The 17,345-nt window shown below is 36.7% G+C and overlaps 1 protein-coding gene across 1 annotated transcript in view; it reads left to right on the forward strand.

The window, feature by feature from the left end:
• The first annotated feature begins 3,405 nt into the window (after positions 1-3,405).
• RNF128 (ring finger protein 128) overlaps positions 3,406-17,345 on the forward strand; it is a 114,006-nt gene continuing 100,066 nt past the window's right edge. Inside the window, exon 1 of the mRNA XM_049644731.1 lies at positions 3,406-4,072. Coding sequence (XP_049500688.1) covers positions 3,667-4,072 — 406 coding nt within the window. The 5' untranslated portion in view covers positions 3,406-3,666. The remainder of the gene's footprint in view (positions 4,073-17,345) is intronic.

Genomic DNA, 17,345 nt, shown 5'->3' on the forward strand with positions numbered 1-17,345 from the left:
GACCTCCAGTTTAGGTACTACAAGATTCAGCTACTCCCAATGCAGTGTCATCGTGAATTGTGTTGAGAGGAAAGAAAACTTAAAAATTGATAGTTTTTAAACAACTTTTATTTTCATAGAGTTCTGGCATGTCAGATCTAGGAAAGGCCTTACAGATAAATAAATTCAAATCCAACCTCCTTTATTGTGTAAATGAACAAAAAGCCCCAAAGAGGTTTTTCTTTTCCTGAGGATATAATACTTAGATGTTGCAGAGCCAACACCTGTGCAAACTTTTGATTTGTAATATACTTCAAAAATGTTCGGAATATCACCTAAAATACAGATAAACATAGAAATATAGATTGTACAATGAGTAAATGTACAATATGTAGATAAGACAAGTATAGATTGGAAGTTGAAGCACAATGAGGTTGAAATAAAATGGGGCGCCTGGGTGGCTCAGTCGGTTAAGCATCTGATTCTTGATCTCAGCTCAGGTGTTGATCTCAGGGTCATGAGTTCAAGCCCTACATTCAAGCCTACTTAAAAAAGAAAAAAAAAGATGTCAGCGAGTCTGTCAAAACTACAACTAGATTCTATATGATTTTCATCATGTCCAGGTTGTATGATCTAAAGTTTTTCAATTGTAAAGTGCTTAAGAATTACCTGGAGAGCTTATTTAAAATGTGGATTCCTAGATATTTCCCTCAGATTCTGATTCAGTATGACTTGGGGTAGGACCCAGGAACCTTCGTTTTTAATAAAATTCCAAGTGTGTATAATGTAGGTGTTCCATAAACTAAACTTTAAAATCACTGAACAAGCACTAGACCACTCACGCCCCAGCAAATTACCTTAAGAGTTAACAGAGGGGAGCCTGGGTGGTTCAGTCAGTTAAGTGTCCGACTTTGGCTCAGGTCATGATCTCATGGTTCCTGAATTCGAGCCCTCCATCAGGCTCGCAGCTGTCAGCACAGAGCCTGCTTCAGATCCTCTGTCTCCCTCTCTCTCTGCCCCTCCCCTCCTCTCAAAAATAAACTTAAATTAAAAAGAGTTAACAGAAAAATTACATCAATCTAAGATTGTCAGTTGCAACTCTCTTAAAGGCATAAAAGGAAACAAATGCACTTATATACAAGGAATATAATGCTGGTTACCATATAAAGTCATGCACTTTATATATACTTTTACCATATAAAGTCATGCACTTCAACCTTCAGAGAAATTTTATTTTTTTAATTTTTTTTAATTTACATATTGATTTTGGTGCAGAGAGAGAGGGAGAGAGAATCCCAAGCTGGCTTGTGCTGCCAGCACAGAGCCTGACACAGGGTTCAGTCTCACAAACCATGAGATCATGACCTGAGCCGAAATAAAGTGTCAGATGCTTAACCAGTTGAGCCACCCAGGCACTCCAGAGAGTGATTTTAAATAGTTTAGTAAAATTCTCTTTAATACACCAGCACTGCCACACGGTGTTATGGGGAAGTTGTCATTTTTAAGGCCTTTAATGACTTGACTTCAGCAAAAACTATAATGTGAAGACCTGTAACTACTATGTTAAGACAAAATTTCTAATGGATTTCGCTCACTTGTCACTAATCTGTTTTTAAACTATTTCATGGGAAGTTTTTCCTTTGGAAGCCATTCAATAACTGGTAGGAAAAGTGAAATCAAACTTCTGGGACTTGACTATTTGCATGTTGAATGCTGATGTTGCATTTACCATAAATGTCTACCAGCAATCAGAAAGCTAATGGTTTTTGGCAATAATAACACTTCTGTTTTCAATTTGATAGTTTTCTTTGTCCAGTGAGTACAGGCTTTATTATGAATTTGACCATCAAAATCATAGTGCTAATAGCGAAATAATGAACTATTTGAGTTTATTCTTAAGTAGATCACAAGCTGATACACCTAGACCTTTAAACTTTCAGTTCAATTCCATGAATAATTATTAACTGATTACTATGTGTAAGGTGCTTATAATAATAGATATGGGGGAGGAGGATACGCAGATGAGTAATAAACAGCTGTAATATGATAGAAAGGTTTATATTTGTATTGTGCATCTGTTGGGATTTTATTCATCAGGTTCTACTGCAGATTTCCTGAACTCCTCCCCTCCTCTGAATAGTGTTCACTTTTGGTTCCCACCCACAGGGACAACTCCAACACTATTATGTTAGATGCCTAAAGACAGATAAGAAGTAGGGGAAGAAATAGCTTCATTGATTATCTCATTCAATAATGTCTCCAGGGTGCCTGGGTGGCTCAGTAGGTTACAGCTGACTCTTGGTTTTGGCTCAGGTCATGATCCCACAGTTTTGTGAGTTCGACCCCCACATTGGGCACTGTGCTGACAGTGCAGAGTCTGCCTGAGATTTTGTCTCTCTCTCTCTCTCTCTCTCTCTCTCTCTCCCGTTTCCTCCCTCCCCCATTCACACTGCCTGTCTCTCTCAAAAATAAAATAAATTAATTAAAAAAAAACGTCTCCTATTTTCCTATTTTCTGTTGTCCTGTTCCCTTGACTCTAGTGGTCTGATTCCAGACTACTTTCCTTGGACTTCAGACTACGATCATGCCTGCCTTCCTTTTGACCCAGTGTCCTTCTGCTTCTCTGATAGCCTGATGCCTGTTTGTCTTGTTTGCTGACTCTTGGCCCAGACCCCTGATATCTCTGTCTTGTCCATTTATCTACTTCTTCACCCGCCCTTAGCACATATTGGAATCTCCCTACCCCAGCTACTTGCCTCAACCAATTGACCCTCAGCAATATTTATCAGTGCCCTCCTGATTAAAAGCAGAGCTTACAATAAAGGAAATAATGGCATAAATAAATCTGTTTATACATCTGAAAGAACTAGAATTAAAAATACTGTTAAAAATTAAACCTTGACTGATCTTTTGTTACAGTATAACACATGGGACATAAAAATTAATGGAATGTGGCAACTCAAGTATCAGGCAATCAACAAATATTTGAGTGCCTACCACGGGCAAGGCATTGTACTTGAAAGGGTCCCTAGCCACTGACATATGTTTACTTTTCAATGAACAAACAAAGTGGCAGAAGATATTCCTTGGGGAGCCTGTTAAGAAAAATTCCACAAAGAAATAAGAGGGTAAAGGGCTTTAAAATCAATTCTACTGCTACCATAGCAGTTAAACTTACGGATCTTCACTTATTTCTGGCAGAACTGGTTGATAACATATTTCAGCAGGGCTTGGAAAACCAGTTTTGTGTTTTAGATATTCTGAGAGAGGTGACTTTCAGCCTGGTCACGTGGGGTTCCCAAGAGTCCAGTTCCTCATTCCAATCCACTCCATGTTTATGAAACTGCATTAGCTGGAACATTAAGAAAAAAAATCTCAGTGCAGGAAGTCATCCAATCCTGATAAGTTGACATGTAGAATAAAGTTTATGGTGTTATTTATTGCGAAGGTAGTCCTCGTTAAAAGTTACGTGTGTACAGTTGGAGGAGGGGCAGACAAGGGAGAATGTAGATAACTAAAGTGAAATAGAGCTGATGTATTCAGAGCTTATGTTGCTAGACGGGAGATCAGTTACCAGCTTGCAACTGAAATTTCAAACTTCTTAGCGGGGACGTGAGTGGACAAATGTTGACTGATAGCTGGAAATATCAGCAGTCATCTTAAATTTTATGCTCAAATGAACAAGCAATGAACCAGGAGAATAAGTCCAGTTGTTTTTGGCTGCTTATAATTTGTACCTTTTTATTTAGAATCACAGTGTCTTTTTCAATGAATGCCTATGTGACTGTGACTTACTACAACGAAACCAGCAACTACACTTCAATAGAGACGTGTGAATGTGGTGTTTATGGATTAGCTTCACCAGTGGCTACTGCTATGGGGGTGGTGAGCATCCCTAAGAACAATAACTACCAAGCCTGTGACTACAACACTGAGTTTACTAATACTAACAGTCCCTGGATTGCGCTGATAGAAAGAGGTAATTGTACATTTTCAGAAAAAATTCAAGCAGCGGGCAGAAGAAATGCAGATGCTGTTGTGATTTACAATGTTCCAGACACTGGCAACCAGACGATACAGATGGCAAATTTTGGTAAGTAATGACCAAGACCCAAAAGGGGGTTATGTCTTTGTTTATCTTAAAATGGTATTTCCATCTAGAACTACTCTAGGATCTGGCAATGATGTTGTAAAACAATTTTACTTAATTTTTTTTTTTTTGCCAAGCACTACTTGGAATTTCTTTATTACTTAATATTTGTAATTAATTTATTCCAAGGATAAAAGCAGTTCATTAAGTGAGCCCTATTTTTTTTCATGATTTTCTTAGCTGTATTAGTTTTCTCACTGTTTATTATATAACTACTTTTTAAAGAAAATGTACCATACCTAAAGGAATCATAAATATTTTAATTTCATTTTTAATTTGCACTTTTCAGTTTGATTCATTTTCTCATACAGAAAGGATTGTATGTATTCAAGTTATGTGGTAGCTACAAAACTAATTCATTATTATGAGTAAACAATAGCATATTGTAAGTATGCAAAATGTTTACAGAAATGAGAATTCAACTATCGGCTATATGCATGTGAGATGTGAATCTGTGGGACTAATATATATAAAACTACTCTCTAAAAAAATTATACATTGGAAAAAGCATGGTAGAAATAGGATCACACTGGAATTTACATTAAAAGTAAAGATTTCCCTTAGGAGTATTTACTTATGACTTCTTGAGTAAATATAATCATCTAATTTATTAACTTTGTATTGGAATTTACTTCCAAGAATCACTGTTTTTGTTTTGTAAAATAGTGCCACTTTCCAAATAAATAGTTTTAAACTAGTAAAGAAGTAGACTTCTGACCCAAGTTTTCTATACCATGGATGGGTAGGGGTGTTTTTAGCCCCAGATGGCTGAAAAGAAAAAACTGATAATAATTTAATTTCAAACAAGGTAAGAGCTGAAAGAACACAATATCAGAATAATTGGTTATCACCACTCAATCTGGCCTCTGAGAAAATTAATTCAAAGTAAACGTATTTTAAAATTGTAAAAGAAAATCAAATTTGTGGCATGGCAGTTTAGTAGTAATACTCGAACAACAAGTAGCTTTTTTCTCTGGGTGTCAAAAAAGCAGGTAACATGGTCTTTCAACAGTACAAAATTATGGTAAATGTAGAAAACTCCCCTCACTACTGGACATTCCCAGTATATATCCTGGACATTCCCAGAACTCAGGCATTCATGCTTTTTTTTTTTAGTGTGCATTTATTTCTGGTCTCCCTTATTTTTCTACTCTCCTCCCTTCTCCTCCTAACTTCCATTTGTCCCCTCTTCCCCATTCCTACTCTTGATTTCTTTCTTTTCCTCTGGGTCCATTGAATCTCTTTCAGTATCTTCAGTTCCATTTTCCTTTATTTAATCTTTTTTGTTTGGTTGCTTGGTTTTGGTGTGTGGGGGGATTGTTTTTAATTTTATTTAAATCCAAGTTAGTTAACATATAGTGTAACAATGGTTCCAGGAGTAGAATTTAGTGATTCATCACTTACATACAACACTCAGTGCTCATCCCAACAAGTGCCCTCCTTAATGCCCATCGCTCATTTAGTCCATCCCCCCACCCAACACCTTTCCAGCAACCCTCAGTTTTTTCTCTGTATTTAAGAGTTTTTTACGGTTTGCCTCCCTCTCTGTTTTTATCTCATTTTTCCTTCCCTTCCCCTATGTTTATCTGTTGTATTTCTTAAATTCCACATATGAGTGAAATCATATAATATCTGTCTTTCTCTGACTTATTTCACTTACTGTAGTACATTCTAGTTCCATCCATGTTGCTGCAAATGACAAGATTTCATTCTTTTTGATCACCAAGTAATGTTCCATTGTGTGTGTGTACATGTATGTATGTATGTATATATATACATGACATCTTCTGTATCCATTCATCAGTTGATGAACATTTAGGCTCTTTCCATAATTTGGCTATTGTTGATAGTGATGCTATAAACATTGGGCTCCATGTGCCCCTCTTCAAATCAGCATTTTTGTATCCTTTGGATAAATACCTACTAGTGCAATCGCTGGATCATAGGGTGGCTCTATTTTTAATTTTTTGAGGAACCTCCATACTCTTTTCCAGAGTGGCTGCACCAGTTTGCATTCCCACCAGTAGTCCAAAAGTGTTCACCTTTCTCCTCATCCTTGCCAACATCTGTTGTTTCCTGAGTTGTTAATTTTTGTCATTCTGACAGGTATGATGTGGTATTTCATTGTGATTTTGATTTGTATTTCCCTGATGATGAGTGACGTTGAGCATCTTTTCATGTGTCTGTTAGCCATCTGGATGTCTTTGGAAAAGTGTCTGTTCATGTCTTCTGCCTATTTATTCACTAGATTATTTGTTTTTTGGGTGTTGAGTTTGATAAGTTCTTTATAGATTTTGGATACTAACCCTTTACCTGATATCATTTGCAAATATCTTCTCCCATTCTGTCAGTTGACTTTTAGTTTTGTTTGTTAGTTTCTTTTAGTTTACTTTAGTTAGTTTGTTTAGTTGTCATTGTTCCTTAGCTGTGCAGAAGCTTTTTATCTTGATGAGGTCCCAATAGTTCATTTTTGCTTTTATTTCCCTTGCCTCTGAAGACATATCTAGTAAGAAGTTGCTGCGACCCAGGTTACAGGTTGTTGCCAGTTTTCTCCTCTAGGATTTTGATGGCTTCCTGTCTTACATTTAGGTCCTTCATCCATTTTTAATTTATTTCTGTGTATGGTGTAAGAAAGTGGTCAAGGTTCATTCTTCTGCATGTCACTGTACAGTTTTCCCAACACCATTTGCTGAAGAAAGTGTCTTTTTTCCATTGGATATTCTTTCCTGCTTTGGCAAAGATTAGTTGGCCATATGCTTGTGGATCCATTTCTGGGTTCTCTATTCTGATCCTTTGATCTATGTATCAGTTTTTGTGCCAGTACCATACTGTCTTGATGATTATAGCTTTGTAATACAGCCTAAAGTCCATAATTGTGATGCCTCCAGCTTTGGTTTTCTTTTTAAACATTATTTTGGCTATTCAGGGTCTTTTCTGGTTCCATATAAATTTTAGAATTGTTTTTTCTAGCTCTGTGAAGAATGCTTGTGTTATTTTGATAGGGATTGCATTGAATGTGTAGATTTCTTTGGGTAGTAGCAACATTTTAACAATATTTGTTCCTCCAATCCATGAGCATGGAATGTTTTTCCATTTCTTTGTGTCTTCTTCAATTTCTTTTATAAGCTTTCTATAGTTTTCAGTGTACAGATCTTTTAACTCTTTGGTTAGGTTTATGGTTTTTGGTGCAATGGTAAATGGGATTGATTCCATGATTTCTCTTTCTGCTGCTTCATTATTGGTGTATAGAAATGCAACCAATATCTGTACGTTGATTTTATACCCTGCGACTTTGCTGAATTCATGGATCAATTCTAGCAGGTTTTTGGTGGAGTCTTTCGGGTTTTCCATTTAAAGTATCATGTTGTCTGTGAAGAGTAAAAGTTTGACTTCTTCCTTGCCAATTGTTTTCTTTTGAAGCTCAGAGTACTTCATAAGCCTTCCCTGCATGTTCTTATTATTTTCACAAGTGACTTTTATTTTTGTAGAAATAAAGAGAGACAGCCTTCTCATGAAAGTTAGAAACTAAACCTGTTCTAAAGAACCTACTTCCCTTATGTTTCAACTTAGATTCTGAGTACTCTAGGTTTCCTTTTACATGGACAATCACATTCTTTTCACCCCCTGCTATCTTTAAAGCATAAACAGTACCAAACTGAATAGTAGTCCTCTTTTCAAAAATTGCTTTGCAACATGCAGTAGGCACCAACATCTAGTGGAATGTAGGTACCCAACCATTGATTTTAAAAGATTTGCCAGAGGTCACTTACAGTAAATCTCACCAAAAGGCATGCCTGCAGTCATTTGAATGCATGACCCCGAGCAGAGTATTAAAAACAAGGAAGCTACATTTGATACATGATCAAAAACGTATTTTGAAACTACTGCATTGTCCCTCTTTTAAAATAAGCGCATTGAAAAAGATAGCACAATGATAATATTTGTAATAGTTTATAGTTATTGCCATTTACTATATGTCAGGCACTGTTGTAGGGCCTTTATTTTATTTAATAAATATTGATCTTATCTCAACCCTAAAGAATTAAAATTGTAAGTTTAGTGTTTTGAAGTTATAAGACCTGTCAACTAGTGTGTTACTGGAGTTCTTCCCTCCCAGAAATTTCCCTTTATGTAGAAATTTTTAGATGATGCAGTTGACAAACAGGGAAACAAGTGTGTATACAAAAACTCTATGATCAACTTCTAGACCATTAAAGATTGAGTCATTATTTTATAACATAAGCCAAAATTTTGTTAGTATTTGCTAACATTTCATTAGTGTTCTGTTTTGTTTAAGCACACTACAACTCCTCTTCCTCCTACAAAAGCTCATGGCTTCATCTCCATCACCGCATCTTTTATCACCCCTAAAAACCACCTTTTCAGAAAACCACACCCTAGCCCGCTCAAGGCTGTAGAACCCTTTCATTCTTGCCCTGTTTCACCTACCTCCATTCCTTCAGTCCCATTTTTCCATGCTAGGCCTTAGTAGCTTTTCCACAATGCTGTGCCTCTTCACTCACTGATGTCAATGACTTCCAACCAAAAACCACTGGAAACAGACCTGTAGTTGAAAAAGTTGGGTTTATTATTTGCTGCAGCAAAGGGAGAATGTGCACCATGAGAAACCATGGGCCATTTCAATAAGAAGGTTTGTGCACTGCTGCATTGCCTGGATTCTCAGACAATTCTTGTTATTTAGATATATTCCTACTCTCTTTTCTCCTTCTTATCTCTTCCCTCCTCTAGTCTGGTTACTCTGGTTGTTGGTTTGTTTAAGCAGACATATTTAATCCATTCTCTTCATACATGTTCTACACCTCCTTCTTTATTTTCCTTTCTCTCTCTCTCTCTCTCTGGAATAATCAAGCCATATAATCACTCTGTCTGGGTAAATTTATCTTCGTTTCTTTTTCCCCAACTCCTTCTTTATTTTCCTTTCTCTTTCTATCTGGATTAAGCCATTTGGTCTCTCTGCCTGGTCAATCTTTACTTTTTCTTTTTCACTGCCCCTGTCGTTTCTCTCTTATACGTGCTCTTACATCAGCACTGCATCCAACTTGTTCTTTACTTGTAGCTGGTGGTTCTGGTTTTTTGCTTTTGGATTGTTTTTGTTTGTTTGTTTTATTTGTGTGCTTGTGTGTTTTTGTTTTCTGTTTGTTTGTCTGTTTGTTTTCCTTTCCAGGGCTACTTCAAGGAACAAATCAAAGCACACCTGGTAGAGGGTCCAAAACATCATTACAAGTAGGGAAATAAAATAACCAAAGTCACAACACGAGACAGCAATAACACTCTCCAGAAAACACCTCCTGAAGGTCCAGGCCCTGGACAGTGTATGACCCCCTTTAATATAGCAGTGCTTGCAGGTGCACAGCACATAACAAGCTTTTAAAACTCATAAAGGACAGAAAACTAGCCAAAATGACAAAATGGAAGAATTCTCCTCAAAAGAAATTCCAGGAATTAGTGACAGCTAAAGAATTGATGAAAACAGATATGAGCAACTTAACTGAACAAGATTTTAGAATAATAGTCATAAGATTAATCGCTGAGCTTGAAAAAAGCATACAAGACAGCAGAGAATCTATTGCTGCAGAGATCAAGGAACTAAAAAATAGTCATGATGAATTTAAAAATGCTATAAATTAGGTGCAAAATAAAATAGAGGTGGCCACAGTATGGATTGAAGAGGCAGAGGAGAGAATAGGTGAATAAGAAGATAAAATTATGGAAAAAGAGGAAGCTGAGAAAAAGAGATAAAAAACCCAAGATCATGAGGGGAGAATTAGAGAACCAAGTGATATAATCAAATGGAACAAAATCCATACCATAGGGATTCCAGAAGAAGAAGAAGAGAGAGAGAAGGGGGCTGAAGGTGTACTTGAACAAATCATAGCTGAGAACTTACCAAATCTGGGGAAGGAAACAGACATTGAAATCCAAGAGGCACAAAGAACTCCCTTCAGACATAACTTGAATCAATCTTCTGCATGACATATAGTGAAACTGGCAAAATACAAGGCTAAACAGAGAATTCTGAAAGCAGCTAGGGATAAACAGGCCTTAACATACAAAGGTAGACACATAAGGGTAGTAGCAGACCTATCTACTGAAACTTGGAAGGCCAGAAAGGAATGGCAGGAAATCATTAATGTGATAAACAGGAAAAACATGCAGCCAAGAATCCTTTATCCAGCAAGTCTGTCATTCAGAATAGGAGAGATAAAGGTTTTCCCAAACAAACAAAAACTGAAGGAATTCATCACCACTAAACCAGCCCTACAAGAGATCCTAAGGGGGATTCTGTGAGTGAAATATTGCAAGGACCACAAAGTACCACAGACATCACTATAAGCATGAAACCTACAGATAACAAAATGATGCTAAAACCATATCTTTCAATAATAACATTGAATGTAAATGGACTAAATGCTCCAATCAAAAGACATAGGGTATCAGAATGGATAAAAAATAAGACCTATCCATTTGCTGTCTACAAGAGACCCATTTTAGACCTAAGGACACCTTCAGATTGAAAGTGAGGGGACGGAGTACTATCTATCATGCCACTGAAAGTCAAAAGAAAGCTGAAGTAGCCATACTTATATCAGACAAACTAGACTTTAAATTAAAGGCTGGAACAAGAGATGAAAAAGGGCATTATATCATAATTACAGGGTCTACCATTAAGGAAGAGCTAACAATTATAAACATCTATGCACCAAATTCAGGGGCACACAAATACATAAAACAATTAATCACAAACATAAGAAATCTTATTGGTAAGAAGGTGATCACTGCAGGGGACTTTAATACTCCACTTACAACAATGGACAGATCATCTAGACAGAAAATCAGTAAAGATACAATGGCCCTGAATGATACACTGGACCAAATGGACTTGACAGATATATTTAGAACTCTAAATCCTAAAGCAACAGAATATACTTAATGCTTGAGTGCACATGGAACATTCTCCAAGATAGATCACATACTGGGTCACAAAACAGCCCTCAATAAATATAAAATAAATGAGATCATACCATGCACAGTTTCAGATCACAATGTTATGAAACTTGAAATCAGCCACAAGAAAAAGTCTGGAAAATATCTAAAAGCATGGAGGTTATAGAACACCCTACTAAAGAATGAATGGGTCAACCAGGCAATTAGAGAAGAAATTTAAAAATATATGTAAACAAGTGAAAATGAAAATACAACATCCAAACCCATTGGGGTGCAGCAAAGGCAGTCCTAAGAGGAAAATACATTGCAATACAGGCCTATCTCAAGAAACAATAACAATCCCAATTACAAAATCTAAGAGCACACCTAAAGGAACTAGAAGCAGAACAGCAAAGACACCCCAAACCCAGCAGAAGAAGAGAAATAATCTCTTAGAAGAGAAGAGAAAAAAGATCAGAGCAGAAATAAAAAATATAGTATCCAAGAAAACAGTAAAAGAGATCAATGGAACTACGTGTTGGTTTTTTTAAAAAATAAACAAAATTGATAAACCTCTAGCCAGTCTTCTCAAAAAGAAAAGAGAGAGGACCCAAATAGATAAAATCATGAATAAAAATGGATTAATTACAACCAACCCCTCAAAAATACAAGCAATTATCAGGGAATTCTATGAAAAATTATATGCCAACAAATTGGACAACCTGGAAAAATGGGCAAATTCCTAAACAACACAAACTACCGAAACTCAAACAAGAAAAAATAGGAAATTTGAACAGACCCATAACTAGTGAAAAAATTGAATCAATCATCAAAAATCTCCTAACAAATAAGAGTCCTGGACCAGATGGCTTCCCAGGGGAATTCTACCAGACATTTAAAGCAGAGTTAATACCTATCCTTCTCAAGCTGTTCCAAAAAAATAGAAACGGAAGGAAAACTTTAGACTCATTCTATGAAGCCAACATTTGTTTCATTCCCAAACCAGACAGAGACCTAACAAAAAAGGAGAACTACAGGCCAATATCCTTGATGAATATGGTTGCAAAAATTCTCCATAAGATACTAGCAAATCGAATTCAACAGCAAATAAAAAGAATTATTCACCGTGATCAAGTGGGATTCATTTCTGGGCTCCAGGGCTGGTTCAATATTCTCAAATCAATCAGTGTGATACATCACATTAATAAAAGAAAGGATAAGAACCATATGATCTTGTCAATCGATGCAGAAAAAGCATTTGACAAAATTCAGCATCCTTCCTTAATAAAAACCCTAGAGAAAGTCAGGATAGAAAGAACATACTTAAACATCATAAAAGCCATTTATGAAAAGCCCACAGCTAATATCATCCTCAATGGGGAAAAACTGAGAGCTTTCGCCCTGAGATCAGGAACATGACAGGGATGCCCACTCTCACCGCTGTTGTTTAACATAATGTTGGAAGTTCTAGCATCAGCAATCAGACAACAAAAGGAAATCAAAGGCATCAAAATTGGCAAAGAAGAATTCAAACTTTCGCTTTTCACAGACGACATGATACTCTACATGGAAAACCTAAAGACTCCACCAAAAGTCTGCTAGAACTGATACATGAAATCAGCAAAGTCTCAAGGTACAAAATCAATGCACAGAAATTGGTTGCATTTTTATACACCAATAATGAAGCAACAGAAAGAGAAATCAAGGAATCTATCCCATTTACAATTATACCAAGAACCATAAAATACCTAGGAATAAACCTAACCAAGGATGTAAAAGATCTGTATGCTGAAAAATATAGAAAGCTTATGAAATAAATTGAAGAAGACACAAAGAAATGGAAAAACATTCCATGCTCATGAATTGGAAGAATAAATATTGTTAAAATGTCAATACTACCCAAAGCTATCTACACATTCAATGCAATCCCAATCAAAATTGCACTGGCATTCTTCTCAAAGGTAGAACAAACAATCCTAAAATTTGTATGGAGCCACAAAAGACCCCAAATAGCCAAAGTAATTTTGAAGAAGAAAACCAAAGCAGGAGGCATCACAGTCCCAGACTTTAGCCTCTACTACAAAGCTGTAATCATTAAGACAGTATGGTATTGGTACAAAAACAGACATATAGACCAATGGAATAGAATAGAGACCCCAGAATTGGACTCACAAATGTATGGCCAACTAATCTTTGACAAAGCAGGGAGTATCCAATGAAAAAAAGACAGTCTCTTTAACAAATGGTGCTGGGAGAACTGGACAGCAACATGCAGAAGAATGAAACTAGACCACTTTCTTACACCATACACAAAAATAAACTCAAAATGGATGAAAGGCCTGAATGTGAGACAGGAAACCATCAAAACCCTAGAGGAGAAAGCAGGAAAAAACCTCTTTGACCTCAGCCGCAGCAAATTCTTTCTCGACACATCTCCAAAGGCAAGAGAATTAAAAGCAAAAATGAACTATTGGGATCTCATCAAGATAAAAAGCTTCTGCACTGCAAAGGAAACAATCAACAAACTAGAAGGTAACTGACAAAATCAGAAAAGATATTTGTAAATGACATATTAGATAAAGGGCTAGTATCCAAAATCTATAAAGAGCTCACCAAACTCCACACCTGAAAAACAAATAATCCAGTGAAGAAATGGGCAGAAGACATAAATAGATACTTTTCCAAAGAAGACACCCAGATGGCCAACAAACACATGAAAAGATGCTCAATGTCACTCATCATCAGGGAAATACAAATCAAAGCCACACTGAGATACCACCTCATTCCAGTCAGAGTGGCCAAAATGAACCAATCAGGAGACTATAGATGCTGGAGAGGATGTGGAGAAACGGGAACCCTCTTGCACTGTTGGTGGGAATGCAAACTGGTGTAGCCTCTCTGGAAAACAGGGTGGAGGTTCCTCAAAAAATTAAAAATAGAACTACCCTATGACCCAGCAATGGCACTGCTAGGAATTACCCAAAGGATACAAGAGTGCTGATGCATAGGGGCACATATACCCCAATGTTTATAGCAGCACTTTCAACAAAGCCAAATTATGGAAAGAGTCTAAATATCCATCAACTGATGAATGCATAAAGAAGATGTGGTTTATATATACAATGGAAATACTACTTGGCAACGAGAAGGAATGAAATCTTGCCATTTGCAGCAACATGGATGGAACTGGAGGGTATTATGCTAAGTGAAATAGGTCAGTCAGAGAAAGATACCATATGTTTTCACTCATATGTGGATCTTGAGAAACTTAACAGAAGACCATGGGGGAGGGGAAGGGGGGAAAAGTTACAACCAGGCAGGGAGGGAGGCAAACCATAAGAGACTCAAATACAGAGAACAGAGTTGTTGGGGGTTGGGGAGAGGGGAAAGTGGGTGATGGGCATTGAGGAGGGCACTTGTTGGGATGAGCACTGGGTATTGTATGGAAGCCAATTTGACAATAAATTATATTTTTAAAAATTTTTTTTTCAACGTTTTTTATTTATTTTTGGGACAGAGAGAGACAGAGCATGAACGGGGGAGGGGCAGAGAGAGAGGGAGACACAGAATCGGAAACAGGCTCCAGGCTCCGAGCCATCAGCCCAGAGCCTGACGCGGGGCTCGAACTCACGGACCGCGAGATCGTGACCTGGCTGAAGTTGGACGCTTAACCGACTGCGCCACCCAGGCGCCCCTAAATTATATTTTTAAAATGCAACAGATTTATCTTGGTTGATCCTGCTACTTTACTGAATTTGTGTATCAGTTCTAGCAATTTCTTGATGGAGACTTTCAGGTATTCTGTATATAGTATCATGTCATCTGAAAATACTATAAATGTTTTACTTCTTCCTTAACAATTTGGATGCCTTTTATTTCTTTTTGTTGTCTGATGCTGTGGCTAGGACTTCCAGTAATATGTTGAATAAAAGTGCTGAGAGTAGACATCTTTGTCTTGTTTCTGACCTTAGGGGAAAAGCTCTCAGGTTTTTTCCCCATTAAGGATGATGTTAGCTGTGGATTTTTCATAAGTGGCCTTTATTATGTTGAGGAATATCCCCCCCTAAACCTACATTGTGGAGGGTTTTTATCATGAATGGATGTCATACTTTGTCAAATGCTTTTTCTGTGTCTATTGAAATGATCATATGGTTCTTATCCTTTCTCTTAATAATGTGGTATCACATCAATTGATTTGCAAACATTGAACCACTCTTGTATCCCCGGAATAAACCCCACTTGATTGTGGTGAATAATTTTTTTAGTGTATTGTTGAATTCAGCTTACTAGTATTTTGTTGAGAATTTTTGCATCTGTATTATCAGGGATATTGGCCTGTAGTTCTCTTTTCTAGTGGTGTCTTTATCTGGTTTTGGTATCAGGGTAATGCCAGCCTTATAGAATGAATTTGGAAGTTTTCCTTCTTTTTCTTTTTCTTTTTTTTTTTTTTGGAATAGTATTAGAAGAATAGGTATTAATTTTTCTTTAAATGTTTGGTAGAATTTACCTGTGATGCCATCTCATCCTGTACTTTTGTTTTCTGGGAGTTTTTTTTTTTTTATTACTGATTCAATTTCTTTGCCGGTGATCATTCTATTCAAATTTTCTATTTCTTTCTATTTCAGTTTTGGTAGTTTATATATTCCTAGGAATTGTCCAATTTGTTGGCACGTAGTTTTTCATAATATTCTCTTTTGATTTTTTGTATTTGTCATGTTGGTTACTTCTCTCTCATTTGTAATTTTATTTATGTGAGCCCTTTTTCTCCTTTTCTTCATAAGTCTGGCTAGAGGTTATCAATTTTATTGATTTTTTTCAAAGAACCAGCCCCTGGTTTCATTGATCTGTTCTTTCTTTCTTTCTTTTTTTTTTTTTTTTTACTTTCTATATCATTTATTCCTGCTCTTATCTTTTATTATTTCCTTCCTTCTGCTGGTTTTAGGTTTTGTTTATTGTTCTTTTTCTGGCTCCTTTAGGTATAAGGTTAGGTTGTTTATTTGACATTTTTCTAGCTTCTTGAGGTAGGCCTGTATAGTTATAAACTTTCCTCCTGGAATGACTTTTGCTGCATCCCAGAGGTTTTGGACCATTGTGTTTTCATTTTCATTTGTTCGATGTGCTTTTTTATTTCTTTGATTTCCTGGTTGACACATTCATTATTTAGTAGCTTGTTACTTAACCCCCATGTGTTTGTGGTCTTTCCAGATTTTTTCTTGTGGTTGACTTTTAGTCTCATAGCATTGTGGTCAGAAAAGATGCATGGTAGGACTTCAATCTTCTTGAATTTGTTGAGGCTTGCTTTGTGGAGTAGTAATATGTGATCTAAATGTCTCTTATTCTGGGAGCTCTCCCTCAACCATATTATTTTCCATCAAACCCCACTGCTCATTTCTTTTTAAATGTCTTATAATGTGTAATTGTTTTGTTATTTATTATCTGCCTCTCCCACTTGACTGTAAGTTCCAGGAAGGCAGAAACCATGTCTGTCATGCTTGTCATTGTATCAATTGTACTAAGAATAGCTCATGGTCTTCACTAGTTGTTGAATGAATCAAAGTTTAAGCAATTAGAAAGCAATTCCCTTTTACATAAGAAAAGATGGGCAAATTTAGCATCCTCTACTGACTGAGCCAGCCAGGCGCCCCTGAAATAATTTTAGATTCCCAGAAGAGTTCTATATACCCTTTCCCTTAATGTTAGCATCTTACATAACCTTGGTACATCTATCAGAACTAAAACAAAAATTAACATTGGTACAAAACTGTTAATTAAATTACAGACTTTACTTGGATTACATCAGTTTTTCCAATAATGTCCTTTTTCTGTTGCAGGATCCAATCCAGGATACCAAGTTGCATTTAGAATTATTGCTTACTTTTTTCCTAACTTTTTATTTTGAAGCCATTACAGATTCACAGGAAGTTGCAAAGCTAGAGGTACCCTTCACCCAGTTTTCCTTAATGGTTACTTCTTACATAGTTATAATACAGTATCAAATCCCAGAAGCTGACACTGGCACAATGTGGGTGTATAGTTCTCTGTCACAAGTAGATTTGTGTAACCGCCACTTCAGCCTAGATAGAGCTACCCCATCACCACGAGGATCTCCCTCCGGGCACCCTCTGAGAACCACACCCACCCCCTTGGCCTCCATCCCTAATCCCTGGCAACCACTAATCTAAGATTTTGTCATTTCAAGAATGGTGTGTGAAATCATACAGTATGTAACCATTTGGGATTGGTTTTTTTCACTCAGCATAATACTCCAGAG

This window comes from Panthera uncia, chromosome X, assembly GCF_023721935.1.
Source record: "Panthera uncia isolate 11264 chromosome X, Puncia_PCG_1.0, whole genome shotgun sequence".
NCBI lineage: Eukaryota > Metazoa > Chordata > Mammalia > Carnivora > Felidae > Panthera > Panthera uncia.